Raw genomic sequence first — 14,270 nt, forward strand, 5'->3', positions numbered from 1 at the left:
AGAGAGTTGGGGCTGTTCAGCCTGGAGAAGAGAAGGCTCCGGGGTGATTTTATAGCAGCTTTCCAGTACTTAAAGGGGGCCTACAGGAAAGCTGGAGAGGGACTTTTTACAAGGGCGTGTATTGATAGGACAAGGGGCAATGGCTTTGAGCAACCTGATCTAGTGGAGGGTTTCCCCTGCCCATGGCAGAGAGATTGGAACTAGGTGATCTTTGGTTAGGGTTGGAAGGGACCTCAATCTATGATTCTATGATTTTAAGTCTGAGAAATAGCACAAGTGTATTCAGTTAGAGTAAAATTGGAATTTAATTTTGGTTTTCAGAAAGGAATATATTTTTGAGTATAACTACTTAAGATAGTATTTATCAAACATGCTTTCAAGATTTTTGATCCTAAACAACTCACAGGGAAGCTGTTTTTAGGAATATAACTTGTTAACTAGAAAGTCATGACAGTTATATACTAAAACTTTCAATACACACAGGTTAACATGAGATTTCTTTTAAAAATTGACTTTCAAAGTTGAATTACTGCCTTACAGCAAGGAAATACTTCTTCCTTTTTATCTTGCTTTTGTTCTACAGATTCAGATGAATAGAAGTCAGTAAGACGGGAGGAGGAAGACAACAAGTTGTCTTCCTGATAAATCCAGCACCAGAAAATACATTTTTGGTTTATCCCCTACATTCCCTGATCAACATGGTGAAAAGACTTTTATTAAATGAGTTTTAGAATTCAGTCTCTTTGGAACTATTTTTAGTACTTACTGACACTCTCTGTATCTTCTCAGCAACTCTCTGATTTATTATTCTGAAATTGCAGTATTATTTGTTATCTTCAAATGTGTAGTCAAGTGGCACCTCACACTTACATATGTCATGTACTTTTACAGTTTAATATGGTAGTTCCACTGCTATTTTATCAGAAAAATACAAAAAGGATAAATTTTCATTATTTGGAAAAGTATAGCTTCATTTCTTCCGAAAGCGAAAACGATGCAATTGTAGTTAAATGTCCCACACAAACTTGCTCTTCTTTTGAGTTTTACAAAACCCTGTGAAGAGTGAGTCCTGAGAAAAGCTGACTATCATTCCATGATTTCAGCAGTATTTCTGACAGGCTTACAACTCCTAAAGCCCGCTTGTGAAAGCAGCGGGAAGTCTACTCGAAATGAAAGAAGTGAACTCGATTATATTAGTTTTTTTCTCATTGCGTTACATTTTTGCCCATATGAATTGTGAATTTCCTGCCTAAAGGCAGTGTATATTTTAATGTCAAAATTGATAAAGCAGTGCTACCCGCACATTAAAGTATGGTCCCTGCCTGTGAAAAAATGTCCTTCTGATGTAAATCCAGATAACGTGTTATCTTATTCATATATTTTCTTTCTGTTTCTGGATGCTAAGAACCCTGAAGAGCGGGATGTGTATGTGTGTGGGAGATATTCATGCCATTCAGATGACAGTTTTGTCAACATTTTTTCCTGAAAATGTAAACGTAAAGGGAAGACAGTGGTTTTGCTCACAGCTGAACTTTAGTTTAAAAAGGATTCAGATGAAATAAGATAATCTTGCTAGATAACTTCTTGGAAAAACTACAGCATCAGAGGTTGGGATATGGATTTGTTGCAACAAAGATAATGTGTATTTAAAGAAATCATGCACCATAGCGGAATTTTTTGTGTGTGTGGATAAGATGGAACGAGATAATAACAATATGTTAATTTAATGAACAGTGGTTTGCAATTACTTGTACTCCTTCTTAACAAATCTTGACAAAAGTTTTCAGTCTATTTTATTTTTTATTTTTCCATTTGTCACAAGCCAAATACATACATGTCCATCACCCTCAATTCCCACTGAAATAACTGGAAGCTGATGATACTGGACAGCCACTGCTTTAGGGTAAAGGAATTTTCAGAAATGTTTCAGTTGTTTCTATTTTCTCGTATACAAGTGGCTGTCAGTTTTAATCTCCTCCTGCCTGAAAGTAGCAATGTGGTTATGGAGCAGGTAGTGAACAGGAGGGCATTACAGGTTCACACTGCTCCCACACCCAGTCAGCATTCATCTGGGAGCTCCAAAATGTGCCATTAGGAGCCCAAGATACCTTGTTTGGCTGTCGACGCGAAATGAGGTTGCGATTTAGGAGCTGTTCTCAACAGCAATAGAGAACTCTTAGCTGTTGCCTCCAAAAGCACAGTGATGCATTAGAGAATGACATCACTAAAACATGTACTCATTTATTTCTTTCTTAGAGATACTTGCTTCTATTCCCGTTGCTGTTCTCAACTAGAAAATGGAGCCAACATGTAATTGTCACACATATATAATACAAATATCAAAATTCACAGGTTGAATATATTGTTACCTAATATAAATCCTAATTTATCTTAATTATCTATCTGGAATATAAAAATAAAAAAGAAAAATATAAAAGTTGAATCAGCATTTCACAGACAGTCACTCTTGAAACTGGTGCCATCTTAAAAATGTTATTTGGGCCTAATTTCAGCAGAGGGCAGTTAAGTGTGTGTATTGCTACTTTCCAGCTCTCTCTCTCTCTCCCCTTTGTAAAGCTTGTAGATTAAAAATATTAACACACTTTAAGTATGGAGTGTCAGACTTCCTTTAAGTGTAGACTGGAGAAATTAGGGCAGCAAAAAAATAAATAGATTAAAAATGTAATATTTGCTCTCTCTGTTTCTCCTTAATGAAGGTGAACATGATCTAATAAATGCATTCTGAGAATTAGATGCCGGGAATTGAGGAGGATGCCAAAATATTCTGTCTGAGAAAAAATTATGTATCTTATATCTGTCTATCTTAGAAAACAAAGTTGACAATTTTCAGAATATGACAAGATTGAAAGGAACTCTGCAGAAAGAAACAAATCATCAGAAAGGATTAAAGAGGCTCAAGCAATGTAATTGTTAGAACTGTCTCAGTCTTTTTGTAGTAACATTAAATTCAGATTTCCAAGGAAGTAATTTTCTGTTTATTTATACCTTCTAGCCTTTTCTCTTCTTCAGGAAATCAGTATTAAATGTATTAATTGTCTGCTTCTTCATTCCATATTATACTATTTACTCTTTCTTTCCACCATGAAATGGGTCATTATTATCCTTATGTTCTGTTGGTCTCGTCTAGTGCTTTTTGCTTTCTGTCTGCTTCATAGGACAGATAAGGTTTTGAGTGTGGTTGTGTTGTTGGAGAGGAACATCTTTGGCAGTGCTTTATTTTTATAAAAGCTCTTTTACAATTGGCAGTGGAATAATATCAAATTATGATATAGGCATTGCTAATAAATGATGTCCTTAACTTTTATGTAGGGATGGAGCTAATTAGGATTCTGAATGCAAAAAATTCAGATTAGATTCATGCATAATTGGAAGCTTCCAAGTCCTACTTTTACTATGGATTTGAACCTGTAAGTTCAGTTTGTTCAGAGCTAAGTTTTGGCTTACTTCAAAGCAAACCACGTGAAACGATGTGTGATAGTGAGAGAAAACCATAAACCAAACAAAACTCATAGGAATCTTGGCCTACAAATTAAAAGTCTGTGGTTGTTTTGACAAAGAGCTAGCGTTTCCAATATGTGAACAACTTTGCATCTGCTGAGTTTTGCATTACAAAAATTTCTTACCTTTGTAATTTTATTTTCTCCTTTGAGGTACTGTCCCTCAGTTCATAAGATAGCCGTCTATATTAACACATATTTCAAGTAACTTTGAGTTGTAAGCTGTGTGAAGAGATAGTAGTGTCTGTGCAGTCTTTAAACAGGACAGTTGTCCAACAAATCTTAATCTTCTAGAATGCATGAACATGTGAATTGTACACTGTGTAAGTAACAGCAGACGAGGGACCTTTATTAGAGCTACAAGACTTAAGATATAAATCTGAGTGTACTGATACGCACCTATTGTAAGAACTTATATCCATTGTTGCCTGTCATGGAGAATGTTTTGTGTTTAAGGCTTCAGCTTGGCTTTGGGAATTCACATTTTCACATGCAAAGTATCACTTTTGAAAGAAAAATGCAACGTTAATTTTCAGCTTTTATTAAAAATGCTATCCACTGTATAACAGTTGTCCAGTTTTCTGCACTAGGAATTGAAATAGTATTGCTGTACTCTTTCCTAATATAACACGACAGTTATAGAGCAGTTCCATATGTCTTGACAAAAACAGACAAGGAAACAGCGACTGGGACCTATCTTATAATATTGCAGGAGACCTGCAAAGGTTTTCTGTGTTGCTACATCGGAAATAACCAGTGGTTAGCAAACAGATGCATTATTTTCTGGACTTTCAGAAAAGATTTTAGGGTTCTTTGGACAAAAGATTGCGTTTCAGCCAAGGATTTTATTTTTAAGTAATTACTTTAATGAATTACTGGATGGCTTTCTAATGGGAAGCTGATTTTTGTTATTATTTTTTTCTTTATTTAAAATTTTGTTCATTTTATTACCCAGTGTTGCTGTATTTTGGTCTGCCAGAATTTAGTCACTCTAAAGCAGATTATTTTAGATTTCAGGCAGAGTAAGATTTTTAGAAATAATTAAACTAGCTGATTTTAAGAGGAATGTTGACGTGTACTAGATAGGTGTGCACTTCTAGCTTGTTGTGAGATTCGTTAAATGAATTATTGTAGAACATTGCTAAAAGTTGATTATATTAATGTTGTTTAGTCCTTGACTTATGTTTAAGATTCTGTTGAAATAAGGACATACATCCTATAACCAGTTTGTCATTTGCAGCGCATGAAGATAAGTACTGATAATAAGTACAGGGCGAAGTTGTAGACGCAAAATAATGAGCTGTCTTTGCTCCTGTGTCTTTCTCTAAAGGCTCAGAATACTCTTTGTGAATGATGATTGAGGACAGTGTTGATTTCTTGTTTGTCAGTTAACAATGTGTAGTTATTATATACAGTTATATAATTTGTAATGTTTTAAGAAATAATCACTAATAGACTGTCTTAATTTCAGAGTACTTTGTATTGCAGTCTTTTTTATATGATTATTTAGCAAAATATTCTCTCCCTTCTCTATTTCTTTGAGAAATTACTATGTTTTATCAACTTACTCTCCAAGTGTAAGTTCATAAGGTGTTTTGAACGCAACAGGCTGTGCCACTGTCATGAGCATTAACCAGAAGCTGGATTTTATTTCCTTTCTTCTCAACAATGAAGCTCACATTACAATTTTTGGCCTGAAAGAACATTCATTACAGTGTCCAGGTAGTCACTACCCCACGGATTTAAGGAAGTAGTGCGACGAGATACTGTGATACTGCAATATGTATGTCTAGAGGCAAGTCATGCGTAGACTTTAGATGCACTTTGTCACATGCAGTCCTGTCCATAATACTAGAAGCACTTCTAGCTTATCACTTTGTGTCCATGTGTCATTGATTATTTATTAATCTACCTAAATGTTACAATTTTTAAAAAAACCTCTCTAATTTTTTATTTACATGACAGCCCAAAACAACTCCGAAAAGGACATTTGGATCCATTACAAATGATCAGGTAAATATACAGCAGGGAGTGTCCAACAAGGATGCCAGTTCTGTTATTTCAGGGACTGTGTGCATGAATCCACTGAAAAGTATGTTATGAAAATTGAATAAGGTAACAGTTGCTTATTGCCCTGATAAAGAATCTTGTGATCCAGGCTAGAGCCTCTTAAAGCTAATGCTGGCTCTGACATGGCCATAGCCTTGTTTTGCTTCGGATAGTTAGGTTATATTGCTTAAACTGTCTTTTTAGATTAAAAAATGTCAGCCTTTTTTATTCCTCATTCCTATTCTTCTGTAGAGGTGGAGATAATAATGTAGCAGATTATTTTTACCAGTCAGTCACTTTAATGGCTAAAGGTACTATATAAATGTTAATTATCTATTATGCTTTTCCTATGGACTCATACCGTTCCTAGTGTGAACGAAACCTTCAGATCACTGGGATAATGTGGTGACTGAGGTGCAGTTCGGTCCAAATAACAATCCGACCCTAATGGAAATTTTCACTTACCTGAGGATCTAATGGTGATAGAGCCCATTTACTTCAACATCAAGAATTTAGTCCTGAAGGTTTTTCTTCATGTTTCTCTCAGGATTTTTAAGTCTTAATTTCTTTGTTCATAAGGAATAGAATTAGATATTTATAATCTTAAAAATACATTTCTTGAATGTTTCATCATTTTTGGAGTATTTAGAATGGAAGAACTGCCTGTTCTTAGAAAATGCATTTGTTAAAATGCAGCATAATGTCACACCTAACTTCATCCTTTAAAAAGTGTGAAACAGGCTTACTTGAATTAGGAAAAAGTTGCAGAAAATTATACTAATTTTTTGTGTGTGGTTTAAAAAGATGTAGAAACCTGTAATGAACAGCAAGAAATACTCTTGCATAACAGGTTTTTTTTCATAGAATATTAATCAGATGTTGTTAATTAACTTGGAAGAGATATTTGCATTCTTTCCTGTTTCTCCAGCAGTTTACTGCTAGTGATGAGAAACTGAAGCTCTAAATTTTATATCAAACTCGTGCTAAAATGAAAAATATCTTTCTCACACTTGATAGTTAAGAAGAGCAGAAATGGGTATGCATATGTATAGCTGCATGTATTCAAAGTCTATATGAAGTGTTTGTTGTAGTTGTGGGATCTAATGACAGAATAATCAGTGCCCATCTGTCAACTTGTGTACAAATAAAGAAGTAAAAGATAGCTGACAGATTTCTTTTTTTCCCTCTAGCTTCTGTTACTTTTTTTTTTGCAAATCTATGTTAAAGCATAAAATATATAATTCATCACTTCTCAGTAATTATGAAATTTATTGCAAATAACTTCTAGCAGATTGAAGATGAAGAGGAAACTCGCACTCCGCCTTCATGAAGAGATCAGCATAGAATTACAGTTCTAAAATTTAACCTAATTAGTTCAAAATGTAAATCTTGATTTAGAAACGATTTGCAAGGCTCATATTTTTCACATGCCTTCTACCAAAGAAGCTGAAGCTATATTTGTGTTATTGTTTCAAAATGTGTTCCAGTTCACCTTAGACTGTCCCTGGTTCCAACTTAATTCGTCACAAATACAGTGCAAATGGCACAGTAATTTTTGAAATGTGTATAAATAGTTTTTTTTTCCATGAAATAAATGATTACTTACATAGGGTCAAATTCTGGCTTTGAGAAAACAAATCACTGAAAGAGTACGGCCTGATGTAGAGTGAGACCTATAAATGCATTCATTTAGCGTTGGGCAGCAAGATACAGTGAATATAAATTTTCTACAATTAATGAGAAATAAGGAAACTTGCACACTAGAAACATTTGATTTCCCTTTGCTCTCAAGTGTCACAAATCAGTTTAGAATACGCATAAAATTACATGAGTAAAGGTAAGACAAGCTCAATAAACAGAGGAAGAACCGGGCTGGACGCAGTTATTCATTATCACAAATTGACATGTAAGAAGAAAATCCTAATTAGTCAGCATCTTTCTCGATGCTTTCTTTTTCTGGTCATCCTATACATTCCGCATTAGTGATCTGCATTCTAGCTCTGCCCTTATGGAAGATACAGCTGGAAAACAACCCTTAAATCCTTTCTTCCTCTGAAGAGTGAGAGATGGGAGAAGAGAGAAGAGGATAATTGTGATATTCTTAATCCTTGCTTGTCTGAAGAGATGGCAGAATAGGGAATTCTAGATTACAATCTGTATTTTAGCAGACGACTTTGTCAACACTAGTGTTTGAAAAGAAGTTACACTTTTGCAATATACGTAGTATTTCTTTGCAATTCCAGGAGTGTTAGTTGTTCAAAAAAAACCCATGAAAAAATTTTGATTATTTTCAAATTGATCTCACGGTGATATTTTTTTGAAATGGAAATAGATAATCTTTTCTCACTGGGGTGGTAATTTTCACTACAAATATAAAATATATAATGATGAAGAAAGGAATAGTTTTAATGATATTTTCTAGTTTTTTCTGTACCACCTAACACCTGAATTATGTAATAAGCCCCTTTTCAATGATGATGACCATGTCCAGAGTCTCTCCATGGACAGAGAAACAGTTCCTTTATCTTTCCTGCTTTCCTTGAAATTGAATATTGGTTTTGGTCCTCCAGTGTAAGCGTACTGTCTTGCCTTTGGACGTGGTTGAACTTGTGCCTCATTCCTCTTCTCCACACTCACTCATACAACAGAGAAACCAAATTGCATTTGTCCAGGAATTTAATAACTTTTCTGCAGAAGTAGAGAAACTGGTTAAAAACCACAAAACAATACACACCACCATGTCCTCCAAACACCAACCCCTTCCCCACCCCCAACCCCCGCTCCATTTTTCTAAAGAATCGTTTCATCCCATGTTTGCTCTGAAGCTTTTGTAAGGCCCTGGAGCTTAAAGTAAATTTGGATATTGCAAAATAAAGGTAAATATAAAAATGCACATTCCTGTATACAGTATATCTCTATATATTCCATTGCAATTTCAGAACATTAATGAGATGTTTATCTCTTTAAATATACTGTCATGCTAAAGTGTGTTCTTTCTGTGTCTTGTAGGGTCAAAATGTATTTGGTCTTGATATAATTGAGACACCTGAGGGAGATAAGTGGCCTCAACTGATTGTCCAACAGATCCTGGATAGGGAGCAGAAGGATACCTATGTGATGAAAATTAAAGTGGAAGATGGTGGAAGCCCTCCAAGATCTAGCACTGCCATCCTGCAAGTCACAGTGACTGATGTGAATGATAATCGCCCGGTCTTCAAAGAGAATGACGTTGAAGTCAGTGTTCCAGAAAATGCTCCAGTGGGCACCTCTGTTTCTCAGCTCCATGCTACTGATGCAGACCTGGGCTCAAATGCACAAATCCACTTCTATTTCAGCAATCAAATCTCCAGTTTGGCCAAAAGGCTGTTTGCCATTGATAATACCACTGGCCTCATCACTATAAGAGAACCACTGGACAGGGAGGAATCTCCTGTACACAAATTAACTGTTTTGGCAAGTGATGGCAGTTCAACTCCATCAAGAGCAACAGTGACTGTTAACGTCACGGATATTAATGACAACGTTCCATCAATAGACACAAGATACATCATCAATCCGGTGAACGGGACAGTGCTTTTGTCTGAGAAGGCTCCCCTTAATACAAAAATTGCATTGATAACAGTGATGGACAAGGATGCTGATCTGAACGGAAAAGTTACTTGTTTTACAGATCATGATGTCCCTTTTAGGCTAAAGCCAGTGTTTGATAATCAGTTTCTCCTGGAGACAGCCACGTTTCTAGATTATGAAGCCACACGGGAATATGCCATTAAAATAGTGGCTTCGGATTCAGGGAAACCTCCCTTAAACCAGTCTGCAATGCTCCTGATCAAAATCAAGGATGAAAACGACAATGCCCCAGTTTTCACACAACCTATCATAGGTCTTTCCATCCCTGAAAATAATGCCCCTGGTACTCAGCTAACCAAGATAAGTGCTACGGATGCTGACAGTGGGCGCAACGCTGAGATCAGCTATATCCTGGGTTCTGATGCACCCCCTATTTTCAACCTTGACCGCCGTACAGGCATTCTGACAGCAGTGAGAAAGCTGGACAGAGAAAAGCAAGACAGGTACTCCTTCACTGTGCTGGCGAAGGATAACGGGATGCCACCCTTGCAGACCAATGCTACTGTGACAGTGTCCGTCCTGGACCAGAACGATAATAGCCCTGCTTTCACACATAACGAGTATAATTTCTACGTGCCAGAAAACTTACCCATGTATGGCACAGTGGGGCTTATCACAGTTACAGATGCCGACTCGGGAGAGAATGCTGCGGTCACTCTCTCTATATTAAATGGTAGAGATAATTTCATTATAGATCCACTTACTGGTGTAATAAGACCTAATATTACCTTTGATAGGGAACAGCAGGGGTCATATACCTTCCAGGTGAAAGCTGTGGATGGAGGAAGACTGCAGCGTTCCTCAACTGCCAAAGTGACTATCAACGTTGTTGATGTAAATGACAACAGGCCTGTTTTTGTTATTCCTTCATCCAATTATTCGTATGAGTTGGTGCCAACATCAGCCAGCCCAGGGTCTGTAGTTACTAAAGTCTTTGCGGTTGATAATGACACAGGAATGAACGCAGAGCTCCGCTATAGCATCATAGGTGGGAACTCAAGGGGCTTGTTTACAATTGACCAATTAACAGGCAATATTACTTTGAAAGAGAAGGTAATTACATCAGATCATGGCTTGCACAGACTGGTGATAAAAGTCAACGACTTAGGACAGCCGGAGTCTCTTTATACCATCGCTCTGGTGCATCTGTTTGTGAATGAGACAGTCACCAATAGCTCCTACGTACAAGAACTAGTGCGCAGGAATATGGAAACTCCAGTTGGCCAGAACATTGGGGATGGTGAGATAACCCCGCAAACCAATGATTATGTCAAGATCATCATTGCCATTATTGCAGGCACTATGACTGTTATTCTGGTAATTTTTGTTACTGCTTTAGTACGGTGCCGCCAGACGCCTAGGCACAAGGTTGTCCAAAAAAACAAGCAGAGTGGTGAATGGGTTTCCCCAAACCAAGAGAATAGGCAGATCAAGAAAAAGAAGAAGAAGAAGAAGCGTTCTCCAAAAAGTCTTCTCCTCAACTTTGTGACTATTGAAGAATCTAAGCCTGATGATCCTGGCCACGAGCACATAAATGGCACTTTAGACATTCCCGTAGAGCTAGAAGAACAGACTATGGGAAAATATAATTGGGCCACCACACCAACCACATTTAAGCCTGATAGCCCAGATTTAGCAAAACACTACAAGTCTGCTTCTCCACAGCCTACCTTTCAAATTAAACCTGAGACTCCTGTACCCCCCAAGAAGCACCATGTCATTCAGGAACTGCCTCTAGATAACACCTTTGTGGTGGGCTGTGACTCACTCTCCAAGTGCTCATCAAGCAGCTCGGACCCTTACAGTGTTTCTGAGTGCAGCTGTCAAGGAGGCTTCAAGACCCCAGGCCCCATACACACCCGACAGGTAATGGAAATTTTAAGGTGCTCTCTTTCTCCTTCCCTTCTTACTTTGCCATTCCTACAACTCTAGTTCTAAGCACTGCAGAAAAAAACCTTTTTCTGCAAAGATTGAAAGTTTGAAAGCTCATGTTTGGTCGAGGCGTTGAAAAGTAAACAATTTGAGATTCATGAGTGATAAGAGAGAAAATTAAAATAACATGAGTGTTGGCTGTGAGGAACTTGAGTGATCACATTGGTGGGTGTTGTTGACTGCAGATGGCAGTATGGCCCTTCCTGCGTTCCTGCAGTACCCACTGCAGCTTGGTGAGGCAGAGAGGGGTTCTGGTACTGTCCTCTGTAGCATTGTGTGCTCAAGAATTGAAGTAATCCAGGCCAGGTGGAAAGCAATAAAGCTTTACAGGATCTGATAAGTGGTTCTTAATATTAATGGAGTCCTGAACTGCAGCCTTAATTTGGGCATGGCTTTGCTTCAAGGTCTCTCAAAAGCAGGCAAGGATTTTCCTCTGAGTGTTTTAGTGCCATTTTCAGACTAGAAGCATACTGGACTACTTAAATCTGGTGGAATGACACAGTTGACAGGCAAAGTTAGGAGAAAATTAGAGGCATCAGTATAATTGCTCTCACATATTTGCTGCTCTGCCTGATAAACCAGATAATAGCTTCTTAGAAATTCAGTGCAGCAAAGGAAATGTCTAAAGGATCCTCAACTTAAAATAAAAAATAAATTAAGAACTGAAGTACTTTTTATTCTTCATAAGTCACTGGAAATTGAATCTGATGTTTATCCATATTCTGGACAGTTTCATTAATAATAAAGTTTTGTAGTTTGTTTACTTCTCTTTCTTCACAAATATCGCAAAGTTTTCAGTGAAAATATTTTTCTAGTTAAACTTTAATTAGTCAAGGAATTAATCATTAAAGAAACAAATACTTCAGGAGAATTTACTATATTTTTGCTAATGTATTTTAATGCTATTGCTTAGGAACAAATCCTCAGCATGGCTAAGTTTGTTAGACTTTTTACTCCAGCTGAGATTTTGATTTTTTTTTTCTGTGGGCTTTGTTTTATTACCATAATAGCGGTAACAAAACGTGTCCCAAAAAAGCTGCTCGTTCAAAGTAGTTGTCATATTTTTGAAAATTGCAGGAGGGATTGTTTATTTTATTTGGTTTTACTCCCCTTACGAACACAAATCTGTGTGGTAGTGTGTATCACTACATTTTATAAAACTTTCATCTTTTCCTGAGTGGATTAACAGAAAAACTGAAGAGAAGAAAAAAAGAATTTCTTATTTCTAAGACATGACAGCAATGAGAAATATATAGCTTTTTGAGATTCGAGTGTTTTCCATTAAAGATATTTTAATGTTTTAATTTAAATTACACATTAAAAAAGCTTCTTGTTAATTTGTTCGTCTGCTTGAACTCTCATAAGGGTGGTGCTGTTTTCAACATGTCTGTAGATTTGATCTCAGTGATTTTTCAGCTGAGTTCTGGTATAGTTCCTCTACGCCATAAAGGTTCTTCCATTGTCTGCTCAAACACACTTTGTCGTGCAGTAATGCTGCCAACAAAGACAGCAAGCTCATGACTCTCTAGATTTTTTCTAACGTAGTTCTTCCATCAGAAGAGACTTACAAAGTAGAATGTAAAGCAATTCTTTTCTGCAGAAGTTGGCTGGGAAAAGAGTGTTTTCTTATATCTGTACCTAAAAAGTCAGATTGGTGTCTGGAAGAGCAAAGTAGAACTGTTGTGTGTGGTTTTTTTTTTTTTTTTTTTTTTTTTGTAATACTCATTACCTGATGTTAGCTTATCTTTGTATAGCTGTACGTGAAATTATATTAGTGTCATGTGCTGAATATGTCAATAACAGATTAACGCTGTTTGTATTGATTTTGTTAAATCTCCAGCTATCCTTCTTCTAGGTATATTTTACTATATGAAAGTGATCACATTTTTGGAGAACTACTCATGTTCAATGGCCCTTTACACTAGTTTGAAAACATTTACCTTTCAACACATGAATTCACATTTTTATTACTTATTTAAATAAACCAAGCAATTTGATTAATGCATTTATTTACATAAATAGGATGAGAAAGGCCGTTACAGTTAAATCCTTTGCGTTGGTTTGTGATCGCAAAGGCAGAATTGTATTTTATGATAAAGTAAAAACAAACAGAATGTTTCTTAAGCTTTAACAGATCTTCAAAAGTCAGTCTTACTCCTAAACCTGGTTTAGTATATTGTAGTCTGTATAGTTTTATCTCCTATGGAGTTATAGAAGGTTACTCAGGACAGACTAACTTAGAGTTGTCACTCTTAACCAGTAAAGAAATGAAACAAACTGAAATAAGCTTCTACCAGAGTGCTTCAGATTTGGTGCTGTCTCACCATCCCCCAGCCTCGGAGACTAACAGAGTGTTTGTGTTAATGATGCATTTGTGTCGTGCACTCCAAATTTTCAGAAAACTGTAGGACAGCCTGGAGAATTGAAGGATAATAAGTTCAGTTAAAAAGGGAGACGTGCTGGCTTGAAAAATGAAAAAGACATGTCTAATGTGAGAAAAAACATTTTCCTTTATCACTAACAATTGCAGTAATGCCTCCCTTTTACAAGCCAAAAGCTCTCTGAAGGAGACTAAAGATGATGTTCACTTGGAAGTTCTCTCTTCAGTTTCTGATGGGTGCTGATATTATCAGGCTGCACATCTCAGCTGTGCTTAGTTTTGTTCATGCAAGACTTTCTACTCAGATATTTGAAACAATATTGAGTTAAAGCTAAAAATATATGTTTTCTTTCAAAGCTCTAAATTTTATGTATGTCTGAATGGTATTGATTCAGGCCTTTAAAGAAAGGAAATTATGTCTTTGCTTTACTGCTAAATTTATCTAAGTGATCTATCAAATGACAGAAAGTCATTATAACAGTTGTACTCAAAAAATGTGCAAGAGAAGATGGAAAGGCTTTTCTACTAAAAAACCCCAAAAATATCTCTTTAGTGGTCATGTGGGCAAATAAATACAGCAATGCGACAGCTCAAATGTTTATGGAGAAGAAATCGTAGACTCCTGAAGTAGCTGAAGACACATTGAATCATGAACTGCATGAAGTTGAAGAGGGAAAAGTGTGGTCCTAATGTCATCTTCCCTAAGAGAAAGATCAAGCTTATGTTGTATTTGAGAAAGGGCAAGGGAGAGACATGAATTT

At 36.5% G+C, this 14,270-nt stretch overlaps 1 protein-coding gene across 1 annotated transcript in view; it reads left to right on the forward strand.

Annotated features, from left to right (window-relative positions):
• Positions 1-14,270, forward strand: part of PCDH11X (protocadherin 11 X-linked) — a 316,876-nt gene that overhangs the window by 17,967 nt on the left and 284,639 nt on the right. The window contains exon 2 of the mRNA XM_086619900.1: positions 8,577-11,063. Coding sequence (XP_086476026.1) covers positions 8,577-11,063 — 2,487 coding nt within the window. The remainder of the gene's footprint in view (positions 1-8,576; positions 11,064-14,270) is intronic.

This window comes from Tauraco erythrolophus, chromosome 13 (genome assembly GCF_009769465.1).
Source record: "Tauraco erythrolophus isolate bTauEry1 chromosome 13, bTauEry1.pri, whole genome shotgun sequence".
NCBI classification, from domain to species: Eukaryota; Metazoa; Chordata; class Aves; order Musophagiformes; family Musophagidae; genus Tauraco; species Tauraco erythrolophus.